We start from the raw sequence: 27808 nt of genomic DNA, 5'->3' as shown, positions 1-27808 counted from the left end.
TGCCACCACGCCCAGCTAATTTTTGTATTTTTAGTAGAGACAGGGTTTCACCATGTTGGTCAGGCTGGTCCAAACGCCTGACTTCAGGTGATCCCCCCACCTCGGCCTCCCAAAGTGCTAGGATTACAGGCTTCCCTCCTCCTCCTTTTTTTTTTTTTTTTTTTTTTTTTTTTTTGAGATGGAGTTTCGCTCGGTTACCCAGGCTGGAGTGCAGTGGCTTGATCTCGGCTCACTGCAACCTCTGCCTCCTGGGTTCAAGCAATACTACTGCCTCAGCCTCCTGAATAGCTGGGATTACAGGCATGCACCACCACACCAGACTAATTTTTGAGGGTTTTTTGGTTGTTTTTTTCTAAGTAGAGACAGGATTCCACCATGTTGGCCAGGCTGGTCTGGAACTCCTGACCTCAGGTGATCCACCCGCCTTGGCCTCGGAAAGTGCTGGGATTACAGGCATGAGCCACCGCGCCTGGCTGGCTTCCTTCCTCTTAAATGTGGTGGTCACCAGCTGCCCCTGCCCTCCTTTTCCGCCTCCTCTACAAGCTCTCCCAGCACCTTCGCCTCTTCCCGGCCTGTCTCTCTCCTGAGCTCCAGACCTCCCCAGCTCAACCAACCTGGTGTCCGCTTGCCTGTTCCACTGGCTGCCCCTGCCCGAGGCGGCCTCCCAAGTGCCAGCCCCTCAACCGGGGCACCTACCCTGTGCGAAGCCGAGTGGCGGCTCCACATCTGTCCCCAGAACCTCAGATGCACCACCCAGACGCACCGCTGTGGCCACGGCTGCTCTGACTCCGTAGGAACCACATTTTATTATTTTCTCTTTTTCAACTTTTCTTTTAGAATCGGGGACACGTGCAGATTTGTTACCCGGATGTATTACGTGATGCTGAGGTTTGGGGTATGTGTTGATCCCATCGCCCAAGTCGTGAGCATTGAACCCAATGGGGAGCTTTTCAGCCCTGCTGCCTCCGTTCTCTCTCGCCTAGCAGTCCCGAGTCCACTGAGGAATGCATTTTAATCTTCTCTGTAGCTCAGTGCCTGCCTGGGAAATGGCCGGTGAATGAATGGATACAGGAGTGACTGAATGACCATTTGGGACACTGGATCTACAGATGCAACACATCCCCAGAGCACAAGCCTCCAAACAGCGCAGCCGAGGAGGGGTTCAGCTGTCTACCCTGTCTCCAGCGGAGGAGCTTCTTGAGACCAGGAGCAGGGGCCGTCGGGTGAGCATTCCCCTGGAACACGAAGGAGCAAACCTCCACGGCTGCATTCCGCCCTCACACTGCCCTAGGCCAGCTATAGGCTGGATAAAGTGAACCAAGCAAGTGTCCCAGAAACGTCACACGTGCACTCGCCCATTCACACTCACCCATTCCCATGTACACTCGCCATTCACTCAACCATTCACACGTGCACACATTCACACACACTCGTGCACACATTCACACTCACACAACCATTAACATACATTTACACACAGACGCACACTCGCTCTCACTGATCCATTCACACTCACATTTACACTCACCCTTTCACACATATTCACACTCCCACATTCACACCTATTCACATGCACATACACTCACATTCACATTCACCTCACCTTTCACACACATTCACACTCATTCTCTGACCCATTCACACATTCACACCCACACCTTCACATTCACACACATTCACTCACATTCACACACCCACAGCTTCACACTCACACGTTCACACACCTTCACACACATTCACACTCACACCCACACCTTCACACTCATTCACACTCACACATTCACACACCCACACCTTCACACTCATACGTTCACATTCACACACCCACACCTTCACACTCACACATTTGCACACATTCTCACACCTTCACACACATTCACATTCACTCACACCCACCTTTACACTCACACGTTCACAAGTCACACTCACACACACACATTCACACATTCACACCCACACCTTCACACTCACATTCACACCTACACCTTCACACACATTCACACACCCACACCTTCACACACATTTCACATTCACACCCACACTTTCACACTCACACATTCACTCACACCCACACCTTCACACTCACACGTTCACATTCACACACATTCACACTCACATTCACACACAATGCAAATTCACACACACCCACACCTTCAAACACATGTTCACACACATTCACACACATTCACACTCACACACCTTCACACTCACACGTTCACACACATTCTCACACACACATTCACACATTCAGTCACCATCACACACATTCACACCCACACCTTCACACACATTCACACCTATTCTCATGCACACACTTGCACACACATTCACACTCACCATTCACACACACATTCACACTCACATTCTCTGACCATTCACACATTCACACTCACATCTTCATACTCACATATTCACACACATTCACACATTCACTCACATACACACACAGTCACACACATTCACGTTTGCCCATTCACACACATTCACACTCCCACATTTACACATATATTCACACATTTATACTCCTACACTCATTCACATTCACCCATTCACTCACACATTTACACTCACACAGTCACACTCATTCACACAGTCACACATTTACACTTATAGTCACTAACACATTCACACTCACACATCCACACACATTTACATTCATATTCACTCACACACACATTCACACATCTCTCGCAGTTCCCATCCAGGCAAGCTCCCTAGTCTCAGGGCCCTTTCTGGAAGCCACCATGGAGTGCACATTCCCAGATCTGAGCTCCTAGAACCTATCTCCTCAGAAGCCTCACCCCGATTTTCATTCAGGTATTCACCCCTGCCTCACCCAGTTCAGCCCACCTCCAGCTCCAGACCTTATTTGTCTTAATCTGCAAGTGCCACCCCAGGCCACAGCAACTGGCTCAGGGTTCAATGACACAAAAAAAATACTTTCCGGGGTGCTTCTCAGAAGGAAGTGTGCAGGCATCAAACTCGGAACTACTCAGCCCTGAGATGAAGCTGCTGCCCAGAGGCCAAGGAGGCCGAGAGCATCTCAGAAGGCCTTAGCCACAGCCACCCAGCACCCAGCACCCAACACGCCAGCCACAGCTGCTGAGCAGAGCGACCCAGTGTTTGGCCACCCCTCATGACATCCCCGCATGCAGCCTGGTGTTGGGGTGACTGAGGCCAGGAGTATGGGCACTGAAAACCCCAGAGGCATGGCCAAGGGTCTTCAGGCCAGCAAAACTGAGAGAAGCGACACCAACATGATTAGCATATCCAGTCAAGGAGAAGGGCCGAGAGGCCGGGCCAGCAGCAGGGCCAGTGTCGGGGCCGCAGCGGAACACAGGCGAGCCGGCAGGAGGGCGGAGAGCAGGGTCGCTCCCTGCACCAGAACGGACACTTCTGAGAGACTCTGGCGGCGGAGCTGGTGCAGAGCCTGAGGCCTCGGGGCCATTTGCACTGACAGGGTGTGTGTGTGTGATAATTTTAGCTGCCAAGTCCCATAACTCAAAGTCCTGCTCCTGCCAGCAAACGAGTTTGTAACATAGAGCAATAAACAAGTAAATCGATTTGTAAAGAATTTCATGGGGTTTCAAAAGTGGCCCACACCTTCCAGGAAGCCATGAGAATGCCTCCATGCAGGGCCTGGCCCTCCCTCAGGCACCTGGGGTGCTGCAGCCCACCCCACAGCCCCCACACAAAGGGCGGCCTTCCTAGACCTCACTCTCTCCAGTCCTGGCTCCAAACCGCCACTGTCATGCCCACCACACGCTGGCTCCGGGAGGCTGGAGGGGAGCCACGCAGAGGGCTGCCCAGGATGGGCCTCTTCCCAAGCTCATGCTCGGCCCTCCCAGGGTGTGGGGTCTGCAAGAGCCCCCAGCCTCAGTTGGGTCCCAGAACCCACAGCCCTGGCCTGCCTGCTCTAAGAGTCAGGAGCCCTGCCCAGGGTCTGGGCCTCTGCGGCCACGTCAGCCCAAATCAAGCCAGATTGCCAAGCCCTCCGGGACATTGCACGTCCAGCTGCGCGGCATGGAGAGCAGCCCGCACCTCTCCCGGCCCCCACCATGGCCCACCTTCACCCCACCTGTTGCTATTTCCTCCATCCCATCCTGACCTGGGCTCTCTGCTCTGCCCGGCCCTTCAGCTCACTGGCCTGTTTGTTCATGCTGCCTGGCTCTGAATGCCCCCTGCACTACCATGAACCTAGTGACACCCCAGCTCCCTGACACACATCTCAGTTCAGACTTTGGGCCGCTGCCCCTCCCCAGCAGGGTGGGAACCTCACACCTGGCCTCCCTCCCTCTGGATCCGCAGGCTTCCCAGCCCCGATCCTGGCCCTGCTCCCTCTGGCAAGAAGCTCCCTGCAGGCCCTGACCCTGTGGTACAGAGTAGGGCCGCTCCTTACCCCAGTGGCGAGGGCTGGGGGTAAAGCTGAAAGCTGCCATGGAACTTATCTTGGAATCTTATATTGTCATAAAACCTAATCTAAATGCTTTCTCTGGATAATGTGTTTAGATGAGGTTTTTTTTGTTTTTTGTTTTGTTTTGTGTTGTTTTGAATTTTCAGGTTGAAATAAAAGCAAAGACTTCCCATGATGACACTGTGGCTGCACACCTCACAAAGCCCAGGGCACGTGCACCCAGGCTCAGAAGTGGGCTGGGCTCCAAGCCGGCTCCACCCACAATGCACTGTGGACCTTGGGCAGCGGAATGAGGCTGTCAGGGAGGAAGGGATGAAGGAGGGAGTGAAGGAAGGTAGGAAAGGTGGGAGATCTCCAAGCAGGGGCAACCAGAAAGGGGCTCTGTCCCAGCTGCTGTGACTTCCACTGCTCCTGGAAGCCATGGATGGCAGAGCCAACACTATCTGCCCCCCGCAGAACCAGGCAGGGCCACAGCAATGACAATCCTGCCACCTAAAGCAAAGCCCAGGGGCTTTACCCCAAAATAAAGCTCAGACTCTGACAGTCACCTCACTCACCGGCTTTAACTATTACTAAAGGGAGCCATGAGCTCCTTCCACCTGGAAGTGCAGGCTGCTCCCTGGGCCCATGGGCACAGCCCCTGCAGCTCCTGGGAAGCTGCTGCTCCGCTGCTGTGTGTCGCCGCTGCTCAGACTTGTCCAAGTCTGCCGATGGAACTGAAGCGCCCAGGGCGGGGTCGGCAGGGGTCATGAGATGAGGGACAAGCCAGGCCAGCATGCCTGCCCCCCACCCAGGCCCTTCAGACCCCACCAGACACAAGCATTGCCCTTGGTTTGGGGTCGAGTGCTCAGACCCACAGCCCAGTGCCACCACTCACCTGCCGGTAACTGGACCTCCGTGGGCCTCAGCTTCCTCATCTGTGAAAGGTAGTCCTGGTACCTGAACCACAGGTTCTCATGCGTATTAAATAAGGTCACTGGGTGTGGTGGCTCATGCCTGTAATCCCAACACTTTGGGAGTCCGAGGCAGGTGGATCACCTGAGGTCAGGAGTTTGAGACCAGCCTGGCCAACATGGTGAAACCCCATCTCTAATAAAAATACAAAATTAGCCCGGTGTGGTGGCTCGTGCCTGTAATCCCAGCTACTCAGGAGGCTGAGGCAGGAGAATCACTTGAACCCAGGAGCGGGAGATTGCAGTGAGCCAAGGTCTCGCCATTGCACTCCAGCCTGGGCGACAAAAGCAAAACTCTGTCTCAAAAAAATGAAATAAAATAAAATAAAAAAGGTCACTTAGGAGAGCACTCAGCAGACTTCTCGGACGGAGATGGCTCGCCAAACCCCTTCACCCAAGCCCCCAGTCCCTGACCTCCAGCTGACCATCCCTAGAAACCCCAGAGGACAGGGGCTGAAGCCCTGTGGTGCACCAGCCCAGGGCAGCGGGCCTTCAGGTGCAGACCATCTCTGTGAGAAAGCCACAGATAACACGGTTCCATCCGCACTCACGGACAAGAAGAGGGAGAAAAAATACACACACGTTTTCTGAGAGTTTTTATCATTTTTTTTGGTTTCATTTTGTTTTGAACACTAAGATTTATTTTCAAACAGCACACAGACCATCTGCGGGGCAGAGCCAGGCTAGGCTGGTGTCTGGGCCCCACCCACAGCAGCTGCCAGGAAAAGAGGGCCCTTGCCCGGGTGGCGCGGCCGAAGCTTCAGGCAAGCATGGTGGCTGGGCAGCCCCCAGCCCCGCCCTGCGGCCAGGCACACATGCGGGCACGGGCAGGGGCACCAGGAACTCAACTAGGGGACACAGCAGCTTCAGGAACACTGGTGAATTCCGCCGGACTTGCCGGGACGCGGCTCTTTGGAAAACGACCTAATCTTTGGGAGAACGCCCCTCTGCCTGGGGGTCTCCTCTTGATTTCCCTTTGCTCTTCAGAAGATTAAAAACGAAAACAAAACAAAAAAAAGAACCACACATTTTTCGGGAGGAGGTGTTCTTCACACGCCCGGAGGCTTCCTGGGCCCCGCCATCATGGGACCCTCTCAGTGAAGTTCTCGGGGAAGACACCACGGCACTTCTCCAGCTCCTTGTGCTGGTTCCAATCGCTCTCCTTCACGCCCATGAGCCAGCCTTCATCCTGAGGGGCAGAGCACCGGGTCGCACAGGGATGAGCAAGGGGCTCGACCCCACAGGGCACGCATCCCACTCCAATCTGCTGGGAAGACGGCCCCTCCTCCTGCTGTTCTTGGCCCCTCAGCCTGCCAAGCGCACCTTGAGAACACCTCCTCCAGGCAGCACTCCCTGATGCTGCTGGCTGAGGCTCCTGCCCACAGGCACCACAGGAGCCAGCCTGTCGTCCACAGGTGGATCTCACCTTTCGTGGCTGATTTTGGTGAGTCCCACTGCATGCATGATGTGCATGCAGAGCACATCAGCCCTTCCAGGCTTCCAGGCTTCTCAAACAACACCAGAAAGTTTTGGGAGTGATAACAAGTTATAAGTTCTAGAGGGACTTGGGGCCATCCCACCAGTCCCTCCAACTTCAACTTGCCCTTTGCTTCAATCCTGACCCCTGCAGGGCCTTCTCTAGGCGTGCTGACAGGCCCCTGGCCCCTGGCCCCAGGTGGGTCACAGGGAGCTGTAGGGCCATCCACTCCTGCCAGTGGCTGGGCCGAGGCTGCCCCTGCAGCTGGGCTGTGCCTGGGGCCTCCCTGGGTCTTTGTTATTTCCCTCTGTGTCATTGTCAGCCTGGTCACAGACCCTACTCATGCCCTATCTGAGCCCCCTCCAGCAGCCCCAGGGCAATTCTCATTGTGGGCTCTGGGTAGGAGTCTGCTTGAAATCCTACGCAGCCAGGGCTGGCCCACTAGGAGGTCCGTGAAGATCTGGGGGCTTAGGAGAAAGGGCCGAATCAGTGCCAGGCCCAGGAGGTCATCATCACTCGGACCTCCTGCCCCGGACCTCAGTAAGTACCTGGTACCCCTATATCCCAGCCCAGGACTCCCAGTAGGGTCAGCCTCATCCAAGACCCAGACAGACCCACTGTCACCCTCAGCCGCTCTGATAACCCATTCATACAGATGTATTGATGGCTAAACATGTTCTCTGGAAGCAGGAAGAAGCCGGCCAGGCCCTCTGTGCACAGCCCAAGGTGCTCAGGGGCTGAGCCGTGGAGGGAGCCAGATGCCCACATGGCACCACCGACCCCCCACAAGCAAAGCTGGCTCTACACAGCAGGGAGCTCCTGCCAAGAGTCCACGGCCCCCTGGGCGGGGCAACTGACCCAGATCCAGGAGGGTCCAAGACCTAGGAGGGACACAGCACCCGCCCAGGCTCAACAGGAGCCCTCACTTCCAGAAGATTAACACGAAGCCACAGAAGGAGGAGAAGGGTCTGGAAGGCATCGTGGGTGAGCCTCAGCTGGGGACACAGCTGGGAAGCCCATGGCCCTGCGTGCACAATGCAGGGCCCGCCTCGAGGGACGGCACACGGGGCTTCATGAGCCCAACCAGTGCTCCGGCCGGCTGCAGGGTGGGCACCTTGTGGGCGGGGCAGGAGGGGTCAAGCATCCTGTCCCAGGAGGGAGGCAGGCCTCAGGCACAGCCGCCAGGAGAGGAGAAGGGGATAGACAGAGGCAGAGCTGAGAGCTCCTGAGCAAAGGGGGACGTGGGGAGAAGAAAGCAGAGGCTACAGGAAGAAGGGGGTATGGGGACAGGGAGAGAGAGAGGCCTACAGGAGAGGGGCCGAGCAAACGGAGAGGAGAGGAAAGGAGAGAGGAAAAAGCCAGACGTGGAGGGTGGGGAGGAGCAGTTGGCGCGGGAGCCCTGGTGCTCGCGGGCCTCTGCTGCCCCCTGCTGGCCTGCCCCCACCACGGCGGTGCCAGCCACAGCCAGGACGCCTGTGGTCCTCCTGTGCTCTGGCGGCCCCACCCAGCCCTCACCTGCTCTTCAGGGTTCTGGAAGGGGATCACCAGCACCACATCACCAGCCTTGAGCTGCAGCTCGTCTGTGTCGGTGGCCGTGTAGTCGTGCTGGGCCTGTACCTGCAGAGGATGCAGATGGCAAGTCAGACCTTCCGTCCCACCTCCAGCCCTGCACAGAGCACGGGCCTCGAGTGTGGGAGGTGCAGGTGGCGATATGGAGACCAGGAATGCTCAAAAGCAGCAGGACGGTATGGGGCTCAGATGCCACCTTGCTGGCTGGGAGCGACCTAGTAGCGCCTGCACGACTTTGGGCAAACCACAGAGCCTCATCTCATCTGCCCACCAGGCACCGAGGGACTGCAGCAGTCAGAGGCTGTGGGCTCACCTTGAACATGAAACCTGGGGGCAGGTCCAAGCGCCCGGCCCCACTGCTGCCCTCCACGGTGCCATTCACAGTTGCTGGGAAGGTCTCCACCACGACAGCAGGAAGAGAGCTCTGGTGGCAGAGGTACAGGTCAGCTGGGCAGGGAGGTGGTCCAGGGACAGCCAGGGCCACCGAGGAGAAGAGGGGCGGGACGGGGAGAAAGGTGTCTGCGCCTGGTGCCAGACCAGCCCACCTCCAGCTTCCTCAACAGGAGCCAGGCCTGGACCAGCACCAGCAGGGGCCACAGGGGAGCCCCAGGCAGGCAGGCGGGCGGCAGGGAGGAAAAGGCAGGGCTTTGTCCCTGCTGTCTTACGGAGGCTGCTTCACTTGCCGCCGTCTCCCCTGGCTCCTGGGCTCCAGCCGCAGGTTGGGTCCCACCCGCCACCTCCGAGGCCTCTGCTGGCTGCAACATAAATGCCGGCTTGGGGTCAGACACAGGACAGGACACAGGAAACAGGCCACAGGAGGGCAGCACCCAAGTGACAGGGCCGGGGGCATCGCCTAGCTGGCAGCAGGATCTAGAGCCGCCCAGTGCCTCGAAGAATCCAGGGAGCTTCTGCTGGACAGGCTGGGCCCTGGGCCCGGGAAGCAGCTGAAGAGTAGGTGCTGGCAGGCCCAGGGATGTAAGTGACATGCTGTGAAGAAGCCCAGTGCAAGTCCCGGAGTGCCACCCCCAACCCCACCTCACAGGCCCTGCCCTCTCGGCACCAAGACCTCGCCCATCCACAGCCACTGCCCGCCCACCCTGCTTGGCCCAGCAGGTGGCAGGAGCTTGCTGAACCTATAGTCCATGGCAGGGGACAGCAACACACATCTGTCCCAGCCTGAGCACAACCCAGCGCAGGCGGTGCAGTGCAGCCTGTGCACAGCCCAAATCCAAGAAGGGTGTGGCACAGTACGGGCACCACAGCACGGGCATCACAGCACGGGCACCATGGCAGGCCCTGCAGGAACCCCAGAGCTGAGCTGACCTGGGCCGACACTCAGACTTGGCCACTTCTGAGTGCTGGAACCAAGTTACTCAACCCTCCTAGCCCCCATCTCTTTATCTGTAAAAGGAGGAAGTGTCTGGCTGGCAAGGTGATGATGAAGATTAAATGAGAAGATTCTGGAAAGTGCCTGGCATAAACCAGTAGGTGCTCTAAATGCTCCTCCTCCTGCGCTGGGAGGCTGCGCTGGGAGGCTGGGCTGGGAGGCTGGGCTGGGGTGGGCGAGCAGGAGGGGCTGATGCGCCCAGCTGCACTCACTCACCCCTGGCAGCCTTGGTGACAAGCCCGTGCTGGGGCAGCCTAGCTCAGGACCCTATCCTCACCCTCACATCCATGGTGGCCTGGTCCCTCCTGCAACCCCTCCTCGGGGCTTCCATGCTGCACCCCCAGAGACTGGGGACATGCCAGACAGGGGCTGGAGGTGGGCACTTACTTGGGCAGGCCCCGGCTCGGCCGTCTGGCTGGGCCAGGACACAGCAAAGGTGCCCTCGGCAGCGCTGGGCTCCCCGGAAGGCAGGCTGCCAGCTGGACTCTCTGTGGGCTGGTAACAGGCCACGAGGAGAGAACAGGGAGGGGGCAGGGAGGCCGGGGTGGAAAGGCAATGGGCAGGATCACAAGACAAGAGAAAATGTCACCAGCGGCTGGGGTTGGTGGGGGCAGGGTGGGTACCAGCGGAGCCCGGCCAGCCACCCGCCTCCCTCATCCTCTCTCCTACCACTGTCAAAGGGACAGGCAGGTGTGACTGTGCTGCCCAAGCTCAGCACCTACCAAAATCCACTGGTCAGAATGGCCCTACCAGCTCGCACCAGGCTGGCTCTTTCTGGCTTCCTCCAGAGGGAAGTCCTGCCCTGGAGCCTCCAGAGCTCCCAGGAGCCTGGGCTGCCAGCACGTGCCCCAAGGGCACCTGCACACCCACCGGCCCCTCCCAGCATCTCTGCCTGTATCAGGGGGTCTCAGGGACAGAGCCCAGGAGCCCCTGTTGGAACTCTGGCTCTACCATGACCAGTTCTTGGGCAAGTACTGAGCCTTCCCCGAGCCTCTGTGTCCTGAGCTATCAGGTGAAAGTGACACGGTCTTGTGTGAGATGGCCTTGCACCTGCCTGCAGCCCCTGCTCTCAGAAGGCACTCAGCCACACCCTGTCTTCCCTGACTCTCTCAAACCATCCATTCCTCCCCTCTCCCCTTCCTCCCAAACAGCTCCCCACTGCCAAAAAGCTCAGAGAAGGCCCTCCTGCCCCACACCCTGAGGACACTCGTCCATCCTGGGGGACCGGCCCACTTCTGTCTGGAGGCAAACACTCACAGGCTATGAAAACAGGACCAGATCTCAGGGGACCCCCGTCTCAAGCTAAACTGAGGATCCCCTTTTCCAAGGGCCTGCCAGAGGGAGAAGCAGCAGAATGGCTGGAGGCGGGTGGCCTCCCCAGCTCCCTGTGCATGAGCACGTGCCTGTGTCCTGCGTGTGGGGTGTGTGTGGGGTGCATGCACCTGTGAACAGGCTAGGAGGAGGCCAAGGCATGTGGGCCTGGACACATACGGAAGAGTGGCTCCCCCAGGGGCTGGACAAAGAGCAGAAGTGCAGCTTACCTCCCAGAGGTCCCATGGAATTGACTGAGCGCAGCAGTGAGGGCGAGAAGGACAGTTAGCACGGAGGTTAGAGACAGGGCGGCAAGCAGTCCCCAGGGACCCTACCCCCGCTCGCCCCAAGCCCTCCAGCCCAGCAGGCACAGGAGTGGCTCGGAGCCAGCTAGACTTCAAGGTTTGCAGGTGGCCGAGCTCCTGACACCTCTCAGGGAGCTTCAAGACCCCAGGCCAGGATGCAAGACGAGCACAAAGTTGCTGGGAAGTGTTCAGTGACCCCCTACTGAGAGTTCTCCCAGCTAATCAGGGGCTGCTTCCTGCCCTACAACCAGGAGGTGATGAGGGCTGAAGGCTGAGGTGCCAGGGGGAAGGGCAGTGACCCAGGCCGAGCTGGGGTCACGTGGCCAATAGGCAACGTGAGCCCAGGGTTGGGTACCTGGAAGCTGGTGGGCCCATGGGCAGTGGTGGGCACAACCAACCTGACCGGAGGGCGTGGGTGCCTTCACAGGGCTCGTCACGGGCGGGAGGGGGTCAAAGTCCAGGTCCAGCAGACTGGCCTGCTCCGAGAAAGGCCCCGGGGCCTCAAACTTGGCAGCAGCAGCAGAGGAGGAAGCAGTTAGTGTTAAGCTGGGAGCCGTCACCCCAGGCAGACACTGCAGGCACAGGCACAAGGGTGGACACACACACACACACACACACACACACACACACCATGCATGCACAGAGCAAGCGCACATACACGCACACACACTGGCACACAGCCCAGGCACCAGCTCATCCACCTCACACACGGGTGCACTGCCCAAAGCCACGCGCCCCGGCACAGGCTCCCGCCCATGCCAGGAGGATGACCCCAGTGCCTGCCTCCAACTCCCAGTTATAGGCCCACCCGTGGCCACCACCCCCCAGGGCCAGCGCCAGGCCCCAGCTCTCTCCCACCTCCATCCACAGGCTGGCGGGCCCCCCCACCCTGATCCCCGCACCTCCTCTCTGCTCCCTGCCCCAAGAGTTCTGCTGATCTTGCTACCCCCCAGTGGCAAGAGTAACGCCATGCCACAGCCACCCTCAGTGCTCCCGACTGGGAAAATTCCAAAGGCAGAGACTTCACACTGGCTTTTCCTCAACCCCAGACAGGCAGGTCACTCTGGCGACACTACCAGCAGTCAGCTCCAGGGATGGAGGAAAGGGTGGATGCAGCCCACAAAGCCTAAGAGGCCAAGCTTCAAAGTGGGGGTCTTCAACATTCGGGGGCTTCAGAACCACCTGGGGCACCTGGGTTAAAACTGCAGGCCCTTGACCCCTCCCAGCAGCCCCCCGCCAAGATCTCCTTCCAGTGAGCCCAGGAATAGGCATGTGACAGGCATGGCCCCAGGGATGGGACATGGTGGCCCTGGCCACACTGTGACAAGCCTCCCCATAAGCTGGGCCAGACTAGCATGGGAGGAAGGGGCTTCCTTAGAGCCCCCGGCATGGGCGGGGACAATGACTCCGGTAAGCCCTGGGGCAGCACCCATGCCCAGGGCACAAGCTGCCTTCCGAGGAGCAGGGACTGGCTCAGCTGCGATCTCCATCTTGTACCTGGGGCTTCCCTTTGGGGGCCAGAGAGAACTTTGCCAAGGTTTAAAAGGAGAGGGACGTGGCCAGGGTGCTCCCCTCCAGGGCCCTCAGGCAGTGCTGGAAGAACCCCAGCCCCACAGCCCAGGCCAGAGGCTTCCTGGCTCCACACGCTCTTGACAGGCACCGGGCACTGATAGGGGCGCCCTCCCACCCGGCCTCCACCATGAAGGATGTGAGACCTGGGGCTGTGGGCCGGGCTCCCCAGAGGCACCTCCATAGCTAAGCCAAGGGCCCATCGGGAGAGACCCAAGGCCCTCAGTCCTAAGAGGACCCAGCTGTCCTGCAGCTCAGGGGACAAGGCGTGGAGCAGTCCACATGGCCAAGCCGAGGTGTCAGACAGCTCAGGCCAAGTGGACTCACTTCCTGGAACCAGTGGCCCTAGGCCCCAAGCCCTGCCCTGGGCCCATCCCAGCAGCTGACTTTCCTTTAGGTCCAGCCCTGTCTGGGGAACCCAGGGCGGGGAGGTCACTGCTCTGCCCCATAACCGGCCGTCTCTGAAGGAGCCCTGAGGACGCCCGTACACAGCCTCGAAGTGCTTCCCACCAGCGGGCGGCCAGCATCTCTCCACAGTGGCCCCCACCCTGCCCCAGCAACACCCCTCCCTCCCATCTCAGAGAAGTCAGCCAACCCAGGCAGCAATACCCGTCATGTGCTGAGGAGAGGGTCATCCGCCAGAGAGCTGACCATCCCTTCACTGTTGTGCCCCGGCAGGTGGCACCTTGCCATGCAGGCCCGGGACTGTCCCTCCATGCAGGGACACAGGCTACTCACTACCCCACAGCCAGGAAGCCCGTGGGCACCAGTGTCATGGACAAGGGCAAGCCAACCCCTGCCCCATCCCCCACCCAAAGGTCATGGCTCCCCCACCCCAGACCAGACCGGGAAGATCAGTTGCCTGGAGATGGCACACGCAGTGGCCAAGGAGGCAGGTGTGGCATGGAGGGACAGGCGCGCTCAGAGCCTGGGTGCGGGTGGTCTCTGGGCCACCTCCTGGCCTGGCACACCTTGTTCTGGTGTGGGCCTGCAGCATAGGCCCTAGGTTCCTTTCCTCACCTGTTAAATGGGGGCACGATGCCCTCCTAAAGGGTGGTTGAAAACCAAACAGTGGGGTACAGGAAGTGGCTGGCACCGTTCTCCGCTCAGTATTTGCCAGTGTCCATACCATCCCATCTCCCTCGCCTGCACACACACTGGGCATCCCCAGGGCAGAGGCACGCTCGAGCCAGGGAGGCCAGCAGCAAGCAGCCCTGGAGGTCCTCAGCCCGGCCCCATGCTGCTCTTCCTACATCGCCCTCTGCCACTATCCCACAGAGAGGGGTTCCTGCACCTGCCAGGCCCCTGAACTAGGGCGTCACCCACCCAGACACCTGCAGCCTCGTATTTAAAGTTCCTTAGTTTTAGCCCTAGTCTTTGCATAGGGGCTTGAGGCCCACCATCCCCAACCCTTCCTAGCAGCGACCACTGTTCGCAGTTCCCAGCGGCCACTCCCCACACTCACACCCTCCAACCTATCCCCGCTAGGCATCTGAGCTGTGTGAAGGGGTTTGCTGGAGGCCACCACAGCCTGGACTGGACAGCCTTCCCTACAGGCGAGGCTCCGTGTGGGAAGAGTCCTGGCTCACCCACAGGAGGGAGGCTGAGGCCTGGAGGGCTGGCCTTGAGGAGGCAGTCAGCTCTGGGCAAGTGCGGGGAAGGCCGGCCACCCCTGGGCAAATCTGACAACACGTCAGCCCACTCCAGCACTGGCAAGATGCACTTCCAGCACAGGCACTCCCACCCGACCTCCACCATGAAGGACGTGAGACCTGGGGCTGTGGGCCGGGCTCCCCAGAGGCACCTCCACAGCTGAGCCAGAGGCCCACTGGGAGAGACCCAAGACCCTCTGCGTGGCTCCTCGCTGAGCCAAGAGCCCGTCGGGAGAGACCCAAGCCACCCTGGGTGGCTCCCTGCTATATCTGGGCATTCCGTGCCTCTTAGGGAGTGTGCACACAGCAGCTCTGCTCTTCAGCCTGGCCGCTGCCCCCGCCCTCGAGTGGCTGACAGCGGCTGTGGGAGCTGAAGTCCAAGTGCTTCAGTCATTCCAGGACCTTCCAACTCTCCCTGCCCCTGGAAGCCTTCCCTGATGGCCACAGGTCCTCCATACTCCCCGATCCCCTCTGCCATAGCACCCACTGTGCCGCGAGGGCACTGCTGACATGACTGCTGCGCCGGGAGGGGCGGCACCTTTCCCCTCTGTGGCCCTGCATCTGGCCTTAGTACATGCTCAGAGATGGGTGATGGAGGATGATGGAGGATGATGCACGGAGGGAAGGAAGGGTGAGAGAGGGAAACTGACACTGTCTCTGGCCAGATTCCTGGCTCTTGAGACAGAAGCATAGAGGATGAAGGTCATGCATGCCCTGAGAGGGCAGGAAGAGAGGAGAGCTGGGCCGCGGCGGCCGCGGCTGACCTGGGAGGGGGTGGTCACGCTGATCTCAGGGACAAACGTGTCCTCAAACAGGCTGAGGATCTGCTCCTGCTTGACTTCCTTGGACGGGGTGTGTTTGGGAGGCGGAGGGACTGGTGGGCCTTTCCGGAGCTGTGGGTCGGCAGCGGGTGAGGGGCCGCGCGGGAAGGCACAGCAGAGCGCGGGGTTTGGGAGAGACAGACAGAGACAAAGACACGGTTAGTCACACCTCAGGCCACAGCCCCACCCAGGCCACTGAGCAGGATGCAGCAAATGAAGAGTCACTGCCCTCCCAGCCCCCCAACATAGACACCAAGACCCCAGGCCACCCCCAAGAGCGACACCGAGGCAGGCGGTCCAGAAACGCTGTGTGGAGAGAGAAGAGATAGAGAGGTGAGGGGAGAGGAGGGAGGAGAGAGAAGAAGAGAAAGAGGCCCCAGGCTGCCCACTAGCCAACTGTGGGAGGGTCAGGCTCCCACTGGCCTGGTGAGAAGACTGGGGAAGGAAACAGTCATTGAGAGACAGCCGGGCCCCAGCCTCCCCCTGCCCACCTCTCCCTTCCCGCAGGCGCCTCTCTCCACCTCCCAGGGCACAGGGCTGCCCGCAGGGAGCTCAGCTCAGACGAGCGTATCCCAGAGGAAGCCAGCGTGGCACCAGGATGGGGCAGAGGCCACACCCCTGCCCACCAGGTGGGGGACCTCAGGCAGGTCACACACCCATGAGGCTGGGCTTCCTCATGCATCAGGTGATGACAGCGCCTGCTTCACAGGGGGGTTGTGGGGACTCAGTGAACGAAAACACAGAAGGCACTGGCACCATGTCCAGGCCAGGGGAAGTGCTGTTCGGTACAGGCTCCCACCATGTCCTTAGCCCTGCTATCCTAGTCAGCAGGAGAGCAGGGCGGCAGCAGAAAACGGGGAGCTGCAGAAGCCCTGGCTATAAGAACACCCCAACCTGGCCGGCCAGCATCTAGGGCCCTGCAGACACTTGGAGGGCCCGCTGGGAGCAGGCGGGGTGGAGACAGGGACAGTCCGGAAGCCCAGGACCTGACCCCTTAGCCACCCCACACCCTCCTCTGAGCCTTTCCTCTCCCTGTCCCTTTAAAGGTCCTGCATGGCCACCTGGCTGGGCTCCTCCCTCTTCCTGCCCCAGGAAGAGGGACAGGCAGCCCACTCTGGAGATCTGGATGCTCTGTGGGCTGAGAGCCCAGAGCCTCTGCTAGGGAGGAAAAGAAGATGGAGAAAGAGTCAAGCAGACAAAAGACCGGGGAGAGGGAAGGGGAGGGCACTGCAGTGGGGGTGGGGGCTGGGGAGGAGCGAGCAGTCACAGATGCCTCCCGGAAGCACGCCAGGCTGGGTCGGGGGAAGGAGATCCAGGTCCAGGCCCAATCCCCACTGGGCAAAGCATCGGGTCCATAGCTGCCCAGGCCAGAAAGGGGACAGAGGAGTGGGAGGATGGGGGACAACAGCAAAGCCGGAGGAGAAGGAGGGAGGGCAGGGGACCTGCTACCAAGACATCACTCCTACCTGAGATGGGGACTTGGGGAGGGTGGCCCCGGGCGTGGCCCCGCCAGCCGGCTCTGGCTCGTGGTTGACCCTGATCTCGGGGGTGGCGGCAGGGGAGCCATCTGGAGGCGAAGGGCTCTTGTTCCCTTTTGCAGGCGCGTTGTCACTGTGGGGGCAGGACAAGAAAGGGAGCCCAGTGTTGAGGGGCCAAGGCGCAGGAGACGGAGGGGCAAATGTATTGACGTCTGTGTGAAGAGGTGTGTGCATATAGAGGTGTGAAACTGCGTGTGTGTGTGTGTGTGTGTGTGTGTGTATGTGAGAGAGTGCAGGAGGGTGCGGGGAGCCAAGGGACCTGGGCTTGGGGGGCTGGAAGTGGGGAGCCTGCCTCAGAAACAGGAACAGCACAAGGCGGGACTCCAGGCTGGAGGTCTATGGTCCCCAGGAGTGCAGGCAGGTCCCTTGGAACCATCTGTCACAGAGGCCAGACCAACCACCCCACAGGCTCCACGGGGTCCACCAGGGCCCATGCTGACAGCCCAAGATCCACAGCAGGAGAAAGCCAGACATCCTAGAGGCACAATGAGTCTCCCACACCACACGCAGCAGCCCCTCTGTTCTGGGGGCTGCTCCCCAGCCTGCTGCCCTCCCTGCCTGTCCATCACAGCACCCTGGTACATGTCTCCAGACCTTGGCTCTCCTGTCCTCTCAGCCGCTGGAGGCCACAAGCAGGGCATAGACAAACTAAGAGAAGCGTCCTCATCACAGAGGAGTGGGCAGCTGGCAATGGAGGGGACAGGTCCTGAGCCATGGCGTTCAGTGCCAGAACCCAAGGGGGAGGTGGTGTGATGCTGTGCACCCCAGGCACAGGGGCGAAGGTGCAGGGAGAAAATTCTCTACCAGAACCTGTACAGAGAGGCCTAGAAAGGTGCTGCCCAATAGGGTTGCCACTAGCCACAGACGGCAATACAAACTCAAAGCAATGAAATTTACGTGTAATTCAAATGAAAAGTTCCGCTGCCCGGTCACACTGGCCAGTTTCAAGTGCTCAATAGCCCCATGCTCAATAGCCCCATGGGGTAACTGGCTCCTGTGCTGGACAGTGCAGATCTAGAAGCATCCAGCAGGAACCAGTGACCGAGTCACCTGAGGGCAAACAGTGGAACAGTGTAAGAGATGTCGCTGACACCATCTTTCCTCCTGGAATTTGTGTTTTATGGGAATGTATTCTCCTTAAAGAATATATATCAGTATAAGTATATAGTATACACATAGAATTGTTTAAAAAACAAAAAACCCAACCGTGCTGCAGTGTCACCTCCCTGGCCCTCCCCAGGCCTCCTTCCCAGCCATGTCCTCCATGGCTAAGTGCGCTGGTGGCCCGGGCACCACCAGGGCTAGACAAGTGTGGGGCGCCCAGAGGAACGTGCTAAATCCAGCCAGCTGCTCAGAGGCCCGCCCGCCCCGCCCCGCCTCGCTCCGCCTCGCTCCGCCTCTGCCTTCCCACCCAACACGCACACGACAGCCCTGCCGGGCAGCACTGCACACAGAGCCAGATTACGGGTTAGTGGCGCCTGGGAGCAGGGCGCAAGGCACATGCACAGGGCCGGCCAGGGCGCGGGCCTCTGCGCCCCTCCGCAGCACTCACTGCCGGTACCTGTTCTTCTTTCTGCGCAGCCGCGAAAACAGTTTACTTTTCTTTCTGTAGGGACGGACGGGAGGTGGAGGCCTTCATTCCGGAGAAAGGCCAGGTGCAGAACTGGCCTGTCCCCTTCCCTCTTTGCCAACCCTTCTGCTCAGAGGACAAAGGGGCAAAAGCTTCTCCCAAGTGCCAGAGGCCTTGCAGAGGGCCTGGGCCTGCTATCCCGGGGTGCCCTGGCTGCCCCTGCTGTGGCCAGGTGCCTGGGGTGATGCTAACAGGACCTGGTGAGGGGCAGGAGGCTCGGGGCAGCGGAGAGTCACGCTGCCTGTGGTCCCAGTCCCCAGGAGCTCCAGGTGTGCCCAGAGTGAGAAAAGGCTCCCAGGCGAGCACAGAGTGCACAAGACGCCTCTCTGCTGGAAGGGAGACTCCTGGGTCTCCACTGCCCCTCTCTTCCCTCCACCTCCTTCCTGAGGGGAGCCATGGTTCTGGCCAGGACGGCCCCACTTACCCCCTGCTGACCCACCCCAGTGTTCCCACCTGTGCTTACAGGCCAGGCAGCTGTCCCTCCCTGCCCGACCTTGGATTCACCTTTTGGCCTTTATTCCACAACCCCTACCCTCCGCCCCCCGCCGCCGCAATGCCACCGTCCTAACCTCCCGCCTCCCAGCCTCAGGTCACCACGGCCCCTCTCTCAGCCACAACTATTTTATGTTCAGGGAAGGAGGGGGCAATCACCACCACCCGATACCCTCATCATCCCAGGCAATACCCCAAGAAGCAGACAGTCACCCCGTTTTAGAGTCCATCGGTGCTCTCTGCGCTCTGCTGTGATATGCGTGTGGGTATGCACACACTCACACCTGTCACACACAGTCCCCCTCACACACACACACGCACACATGGCCAGAAGGGAGGGGAAGTCCCAGGCTTGCTGCTTCCTCTGATCCACAGCCAGGAAAGCAAGGCATTTCCCTCCTCCCTCATGGTTTCCCCTCAGGAAACAGAGACCTCCTTGCAGCTGGGATTCCCGGAGGGGCTGAGGCTGAGGACAGGAAGAGGACGCCCATGCGGGTGAGCAGAATGCTGCCATCCAGGCACATGAGCTTTTCCAGGAGCAGGAGAGGGAAGGGCAGTGCTACCTCCCTGCTCTGAGAGGACTGCACACCCCGGAGTCTTTCAGTCCTGTTCACACCCCCCAGTCCCCAAAGCTGAGCAGCCTGCCCACCCCAACCCTGGATGCTCATGCTCCACAATGAGGGGGTCAGCCGGCTCAGGGACCCGTGGACTCCCTAGAGTGTTCCTTCCTCGATGAACACAGCCAGAGGGGCAGGGACATTCGAGACAGAGACCTGCCCTCACCTGCCTCCCTGAGCAGAGAGGCCAAGACAGGAAAGTGCCTAGACCCCCAAGGCCAAACCCATGGGGGACCAGGGAGGGCACCAACAGGGTCACAGGAACGAGCCCTGTGCCTGCCGTGCACACAGTCAGGGGTGCCAGGGCTCTCCCCGCACTCACCTGGGCTGGGCCTTGACCGTGAAGGTGTTGCTCCCGTGCTGCTTCTCCAGGCTGACCAGCACGTCGTTGAGGTTCTGGTTGAGCTGCGGGAAAGACAGTGAGGAGGTGGGGGGCCTCCAGGGCCACCAAACAGCCCCACCTTCCCCAAACACCTCTGCTTCTCCCTACCACCCCCAGCCCCTGCCAGGAACAAGCTCCTCTTTCCCCCATCTATGAGAGCGAGGAACCAGCACACCAAACCCAGAAAAAACAAGGGGGGCAACAAAACGGGGCAAGTGGGCTACATCACTAATGCCTGCTATCTCTCGAAGCCATCTTTTCCCCTCCTACTTATAGGATATCCTAAAATGCCACATAGAGCTTGCCCTGTTTTTACATTTTTCTCTTAAAAATTGTTTTGGCAGACTGTTAATCTTAATTGTTAAAGTCATTTTGCCAAGATGCTTTCAGACCACACTACAACTGCCAGATATTTCACTGAAAGCACAGGCACGACAGGAGGTTTATTCCTTATACATGGTGATTCTCATTACTGAGAATATTCCTCTCTGATTTGGCCACTAGGGAGCTCAGAGCCGAATTTTCATCCTATTTATAAACAACTATGCCCTGTGGCATGTATTTCTACAGACTAATTTTATATAAATGTTCCTTCTCTAAAACACCTCTCTCTATTTTTTAAACTTTTCATAAGTTGTCTCAAATCTTCGAAGGGAAAGAGGAAAAGTTAAGAAGGAAAGAGAAAGTCTAAAAGGCAGGAAACCGTACTTAGAAGTGTGAGTCAGGGGAGGCCCCAAGCTGCTTTTCCTCCTCCGACCCTGGGCCTGGAATCCACCATCATCACTTCATCCATCTGGGCCCAAGAGACAAAGTCAGACCCACCACTGGGGGCGGGGGTGCCAGCCCTGGGTCTCTCCAACTGCAAAGTTCAACAGCTTTGCGTTTTAGTTGCCAGATAGGTTAAAATGAAAATAACACAACAGAGAAAGGTACGCTAATCAGACCAGACCCTGTCGCACAGTGGATTCACGCAGACGAAACAGCCTATTTAAATGTCTCAAAAACATGGGAGAAAAATTAAAATTGAGAAAATGCTAGTAATTTTTTTCCTACAAATTGAGAAACTGCCACCATTGTCCAACACTGCACTCCCTGGGCCAAGGTTGCTAGAGAACACGTTCACAGTTTGAGAGGGCCTGGTCTACGTTCTCAGGTGGTCTACCCAGGCAAGGACCCAGGACACTCTCACCGCCTCCCCTGCATGCCCTGCTGCCCTCCTGGGCCCAGGCACTCCTGAAGGGGGCTGCTCCACAGGGCCAGGAGGGAGCCCTGTGGTCACCGGTGTGTGCTGAACCTGGCAGGGAAGGAGGAGCCCAGGCTGCCCCTCCCACGACTCTGACTCTGACCCTTGGCCAGGGTGGGGTGTGGCCCCTCAGAGGGGTCCCCAGGGCCTACCTTGCTCATCTCCTTGTGGAAGTTTTCCTCCAGGCCCGCGATGCTCTGGAAAGTGTTGACGTAGAAACCTACGCGGCTACAGAAGGGCAGAAGGATGGGGGCCAGGTGAACAGGCAGGTCAGGACAGCAACTCAGAAAAACCCACCCACGAGCGACCACACACGCTCATCAGAGACACAAACCAGGGAGGGCCCAGGCACCGCAGCACGCAGGCCGGGCACCGCAGCATGCAGGCTGGGCACCGTGCCAAGCCTCACCTGTTCCACAGGGATGGCAGCTCCTCCTGCAGATCCACATTCATCTCCTCAAACACCTTCTGGGCTTTGATGAGCTCCTCCTCGGCCTGGGGGGCAGCACGGGTCATTCCCCTCTGCTGGGCGTCTGTCCCAGCCAGCCCGGCCCCATGGCCAGTCCACCCACCTCCTGCCCACCCCACCTGGCCAGCGCGCTGGGACCAGGGCTCTGGGCAAGACAGAGGCTGAACTGGATGTGGACACCCACGCTGGCGACCTCCCCCTGCAGCCCTCCAGGACCCTGAGGACATCTGGGAAAGGGAGGGCTGAGCAGCCATTGCCAAAGAGAGGCCCACGCGGCCGGGAGGGCAGTGAGCGTCGAGTAGGGCACAACAAGAGGGGCAAGCCTGGGGCTTGGCGAGCTGGACACAGGACATGCACAGAGGCAGGCCCCAGACCCAGCCAAGTGGGGACCCTGCCCACTTCCACATGAACTCCCTCAGGCTAGGTGCCAGCCCTGCTGCTGCCTTCTGGCTCTCAGGGCAGCATCTGTCACTGCCCCCCACCACCCCCGCCCCTGAGTGCTTCCTCCCCATTTCTGAGGGCCAGCTCCTGGCAGCCTCAGCCACCAGCCTTCACTTCACCTCCCAGGGACAGTCCCCACAAAGCCCTCTCCTGGGACCTGTCCCCACCAGAGGGAGACCAGAGGCAGCCACTCAGGCACCTCTAGGAATGTCAGGGGGACCCTAGAGGAGGGTGCAGGGCCAGGGAGGAGGCAGCCGGGCAGCTGGGCCGAGCCTGGTACCACTCCTGGCCCGCACCTTCCCCAGGGCAGGCCCTGCACCCTCCAGGCCACTCACACCCACCAGGCGGTGGCGCTCAGGCCCCATCGCACGGCCACAGAGTGCTGGGGAAGGGACTGCAGGCGGCAGGTGAGTCACAGACCCCGCCCGGTTCCCAGCCTGCCCCGGGGAAGGGGCTCTGCTGGCTCACTGCGGGAGGACACTGCCGGAGAGTGACTCAGGGATTTGGGGTCTGAGTCACAGCCCAGGAACGTGTCAGGCCCCGCCTAGGGAAAGTTCCCGCCAGCAGCCTCACGTTCTCAGGCCAGGGCTGGGGCCCGGGCTGGGCCGCCTTCTGGCAAAGGCAGCCAGATGGCCGGAAGGCCACTTAACCACAAAGCACACGATTGCCCCAAGCCCAGCCAGCTGTCCCATCCAGTCTCAGGCACCAGCACTAGCCCAGGTCAGCCCCTAGCCCCAGTGACTTGGGTTGGGACTGGTGGAGGGGCCACCATGGCTTCTGACAAGTTACCTCCAGCTACTCGCTAGACTGGGCGTGGGCTCCTTGCCTGGCTTTTCAGAATCTAATAAAAATTTAAAGGCAGAAATGGTGGGGTGGGAAAGAATGCCTATTCCAACATGAACACCTCTCTTGGATCCAGGGGCCCTGGGCACCCCACACCAGGAGGGGAATACTGCCCCTCCTCCCTCTCCAGGCTATGGCTGGGCCATCCCTGCCCTACTCCTCTGGGTGTCCTATTACCTGGCAGGGGGGCTGCCAACCATGGTTCTATGGAACTCATAAAATGAGTGACTCCTAGGGGTACTGTTGTGAGCTGAGCACCATCACACATACCCCCTGCCCTCAACTGCCAAGAGTAGGTCTAAAGTCCCACATTCCACAAGAAACTGCCTGGACCACCCGGCTCCTGTACCCACTAGGACCTCCTCTCCATGAGGATGCAGCCACCACCCCCACAACTCCCCAGATGGCAACGGTGGGGACAGCAGTGAAGACAGCGCTGCAGCTTGTCTAGGGGGCACATCTGCACCTAACCGTGCTCTCACCGCTCAGCAACACTGCCGAGAGCAAGAGCGGGGACAGTTCCACTTGAGTTCCTGGAAGTCAGGACCCATGTCTTGTATTCCGTTTGGGTGACATTCCTTATATTCTGGCTCTTTCGGAAGCATGCGGAAGGGGCAGGGAGTAAGGTGAGGGCTGTCTGCTGTGAGGAGAGAATGTCCCCACCCCAGCTCCACTGAAGCTAACAGTTGGGGAGGGCAGAGTCACATGGGCCTGGGGTCCCAAGGACAGCATTCAGGACGCTGAAGCAGGTGTGGAGAGCAGCTCAGAACTAGCCCAGGGTCTGCATGGAGCCAGCCAGCCCCCCTGGTGCAGCCTAGAGAGGATGCACTGTCTCCCCAAAGTCAAGTTCCCCAGCAGGGCAGTCCCGGAGTCCCAGCTGTCCCATCTCACAGCCAGCCAGCTGCCCACAGGCCACTCCAAAGGCTCTCCAGCCCCCAGCCAGGTATGAGTGGGGTGAGGACAAGGAGGATGTGCTCAAATAAAGATGAGACCCAAATGGGACAGCCAGTTTGGCCAAAATGTGAAACACCTACAGCCCAGCACCCAAAGATGTGATCACCTGCCTCACCCTCTCGCTGCTACCCCAGGGCGGGCGTGGAGGCAGGCCCTCCCAGCAGAATCCCAACCACACCTGTCCCAGGAGCCCAAAAGCAGTGGGCAGGCCCCATAGCCTCCTAAGAGGTTCTCCCATCCACAAAAAATGTTTCACCTGTTTCAGGGAAAATTCTTCAGAAACCCCGGCCCTCAGTCAGTAGTCCCATTCCCTTCTAGCCCAAGTGCTGAACTGACTGGCAGAGCACACCCACTCCAGCCCCTGGTTCCTCCTCTACCTCCAGAGGCAGATGAAGTCTCAGGCCTACTGAAGTCCCCCTAGGCATCACCCCCAGCCCCTGGTTCCCCACGGGCACCCTGACCTCAGGATGAAGCTGTCAACACTCAGTGCCTCCAAAGTCAGCCTTGGCCTTAAATAAATCAGGCAGCAGATCAGGTGAGAAATTGGACAGCCAGGCCAGGAGCAGTGGCTCATGCCTGTAATCCCAGCACTTTGGGAGGCCGAGGCAGGTGGATCACTCAGCCCCAGGAGTTCAAGACCAGCCTGGGCAACATAATGAGGTACAGTCTCTACAAAAAACTTAAAGATTAGCCAGGCACGGCGATGTGTGCCTGTGGTCCCAGCTACTCGGAAGGCTGAGGCAGGATTGCTTGAGTTGGGAAAGTCAAGGCTGCAGTGAGTCATGATCACACCACTGCACTCCAGCCAGGGGAACGGAGCAAGACCCGTTCAAAAAAAAAAAATAGAAAAAGAAATTGGACAGCAAGCCATGCCAAGCCCACCCAGAGCTCTCCACGTCGCAGGCACTCAATGAAAATGATGAAATCAAGAGGAGGCTCAGAAAAAAATGGGACAGCTGCCCAGAGAGAAACCCAACCTCCTGGGCCTGGCCCCTATCGCCGGCCCCTCGGGAATATGAAGAAGTGTGAGGGCCACATCCAGGCTGTGACTACACTGACCCGAAATGTGCCTCCGTTTCATTGCAGGGAAACCACATGACCCACCTCTCACAGGGCACTGCATTCAGCAGTTCCTGGCCACACTGTAACCCATTTGGAGGACAGGGGGCTGAGAAGACCATAGCCTCTGTGGCCAGGATGGTGAGATGGCCCAGGAGTCTTGTAAAAACTCCTCCTCCGGGAAGCCCCCCAGGAACACTGTGGTGCTGGTCACTTGCCCTCCACGAATCCCCAGAGGCCGAGGACCCATGCTTCCCCTCCAGGTCTCAGCATCCCAGCCAGACTGGAGGGTCCTCCCAGTAACTCCTCCAGAGGCACCACGGGGACCACAAGTCCCAGGAAAATGACACAGGGGCTTCAGTCAGGAGAGCCCCAACCCTGCCCCTAACCGGCTCTGGGGCCCTGAGGCCCTGGGAGGAGGCTGTGATGTGCCTCTCTGGGCAGCTTTCTCTGCTCAGTAAATTCAAGATGATCTCAGAGTTGTCATGAGGCTTGAAGGACAGGCATGGCAGTACAGGGGCCTGATGATGTCACCTCCCTCCCCAAAGGAGCCCTCACAGAGGACAAATGGCTCAAAGGCATTCCTGGACCACTAGGATTTCCGAGGAGTCTCCAGGAACGACCACAGACGCAGCCACGGAGCGGGCATAGCTATGCCCCCACCCAGGTCACACAGAGCCCCTCAGCCGGTTCTTTGACCCCTACATTTGACTTCAGGTCTCCTCTGAAGCAGAGCTCTCCCAGCGGAGGCCTTTGAAAAACCCTGCCCCAGCCGGGCTCAGATGCCAGCCCTGCATTCCACCTCAGGGCGAGAGGACAGGACGACAGACCGGAAGGCGCCAGCACGTGCAAGGTTAGAAGCCAGTGTCACCTGATTTCGGAGCAGGTTAGTTTGAGCTACGAGATGAGCCTGCAGTTTGCCTTGGCACCACTGGGGGGCGGCTTTCTCAAGCAGCGAGACAGGCTGGGGTGGGGAGGTCAAGGCAAAGGAAGGTGGAGAGATCAGGGAGGTGGGGAGAGAGAAACAGAGACACAGATTAAATGCACGTCCACACGCCCCACGTGCGGGGGCCACCCCAAGCAGATATGGGCCCTTGAGGCCGAGAGAATTAGGGGGAGCCCAAGGGGCAAGGAAAGGGGGTGAACTCCAACTGCAGAGGCAAAAGGTGAGCGTGGTTAGCAGCACAGGGGGCCCAGCAAGCACGGCCCTGCCTGGAGGACAGGGCCGCCCCAGCCCCTCACCACAGGATGAGTGGGGCCAGCTCTGCACCTACTGGCTCGCTCCAGCCAGGGACAGGTGGCCTGGGATCGAATGACGAATTCCACCCGGCTCGCCAGGCAAGGTGGCGCCGATCCAGGGAAACCCAGGAGGCCCATTCTCAGGCTGGCAGGTGGCCTGGATCGGGGCTGAGGGGCCAGGGTGGCACGGGGGGGCAAGAATGGGCCTAGGGTGGACCTCACCCAGGCACCCACAAGGACCTCTCACTCACCGGCCTGGGTCCGGCATCGTCCCCACCCCCAGCTCAGCCACCTGGGGCCAGGCAGGAGGAAGGCTCCACCCTCGGGGTCCCAGACACCCACCCTCTCTCAGCCCCCTGCAGACGCTGCCCCAAGCCGCCTCCAGCCCTTACCTTGGCAATTTTAGCTTCATCCTTCTTTTTGGCGGTTTGAAGGGACTCGTAGTGGTGCCGGGCACTGTCGTAGTCCACCAGCTTGCGCCCCCGCTTGGCAATGCGTGACTGGGGCAGACAGAGGAGGGCGCTGAGTGGGGCCTGGCACCCCTGCTGAGACTCCAGGTCCAGTGGATCCCAGATGGACCCGCAGGGCGGGCAGGAGACCCCAGCTCCACAGGAACCCTTGAGCCCTTGTTGCTGGAACCCTCCTGGCGGCAGAGAGCTCACCCCCTCCCGGCAGTGCAACCCCACTGTGGGAAACCACTTCCTTGCACATGAGCCCATGTGTCCGTGTCCACCAGCTGGTGACGTGTCAGCCAAGTCTTTTCCTTGGCGTGGCCCCTGGCTTCTCATCTCCAGAGCCACCAACATCAGACTCAGGGAGCTTGAGGCATCTGCACTGGGGACCCCTGAGGCTAGCATGAGCTGACACCCCCATCCTGCCCACCAAGGGGGTCTCGTCCAACCCAATGGTCAACCCAGGCTTCCATGTGCACATTACCGGGGACCACTCGCCTCGGTGGATACCAGAGACACTGCCAGCTCCTAGCACCAACCCAGGCCCAGCAGAGACAGCAGGCTTTGCGAATGCACACAGCCACACAAACACACCCACACATGTAGACCCAGACAACAGGTGACACACACACATACCCTTCCAAGCACACATGGTGTAAACACAGGGGACCTGCAGGCACACACATGCGTAGGCCCTACTCACCCTTCTACACCTTCCACAATCATCCAGCCAGCCACTCCGCAGCCACACACACACACACACACGTGCCGTGAGGCTTCCTCCCATAGCCCTGAGACCCAAAGGGACAGGAAGGCCCGGATCTGAGGAATGGGGGGCGGTGGGCTGGCGGCAGAGGGAGCAACCCTGGAGGGATGAAACACCAGGCCAGGCCCTTCCTGCCTCCAGGACAGCCTGCTCCTGGCCTGAGCCGCACGCCCTAGGCCCTGTCCTCTCTCCAGTTCCCTCCAGGCAGGAGCAGGGCAGATCTGC

General features: G+C 59.5%; 1 protein-coding gene across 25 annotated transcripts in view; it reads right to left on the bottom strand.

Moving 5' to 3' along the window:
* Positions 1–5950: 5950 nt before the first annotated feature.
* BIN1 (bridging integrator 1) overlaps positions 5951–27808 on the bottom strand; it is a 58875-nt gene continuing 37017 nt past the window's right edge. For 2 of the 25 annotated variants that reach the window (XM_063631279.1, XM_063631281.1), the window contains exons 6-17: positions 26758–26865; positions 21770–21855; positions 21513–21588; positions 20058–20140; positions 16925–17069; positions 15402–15530; positions 11815–11922; positions 11342–11365; positions 10188–10295; positions 9079–9168; positions 8727–8837; positions 5951–8461 (exon numbers count right to left, since the gene is read on the bottom strand). In XM_063631279.1, the coding sequence (XP_063487349.1) occupies positions 7916–8461; positions 8727–8837; positions 9079–9168; positions 10188–10295; positions 11342–11365; positions 11815–11922; positions 15402–15530; positions 16925–17069; positions 20058–20140; positions 21513–21588; positions 21770–21855; positions 26758–26865 (1614 nt within the window). In that variant the 3' untranslated portion in view covers positions 5951–7915. Of the gene's footprint in view, positions 8462–8726; positions 8838–9078; positions 9169–10187; positions 10296–11341; positions 11366–11814; positions 11923–15401; positions 15531–16924; positions 17070–18557; positions 18603–20057; positions 20141–21512; positions 21589–21769; positions 21856–25997; positions 26091–26757; positions 26866–27808 lie in introns of all 25 variants that reach the window. The other 23 variants (XM_055261503.2, XM_063631288.1, XM_055261494.2 and 20 more) reach the window with 22 other exon arrangements.

The sequence above is a fragment of the Symphalangus syndactylus genome, chromosome 22 (genome assembly GCF_028878055.3).
Source record: "Symphalangus syndactylus isolate Jambi chromosome 22, NHGRI_mSymSyn1-v2.1_pri, whole genome shotgun sequence".
NCBI lineage: Eukaryota > Metazoa > Chordata > Mammalia > Primates > Hylobatidae > Symphalangus > Symphalangus syndactylus.
This window is presented reverse-complemented; position numbering and strand designations above follow the sequence as displayed.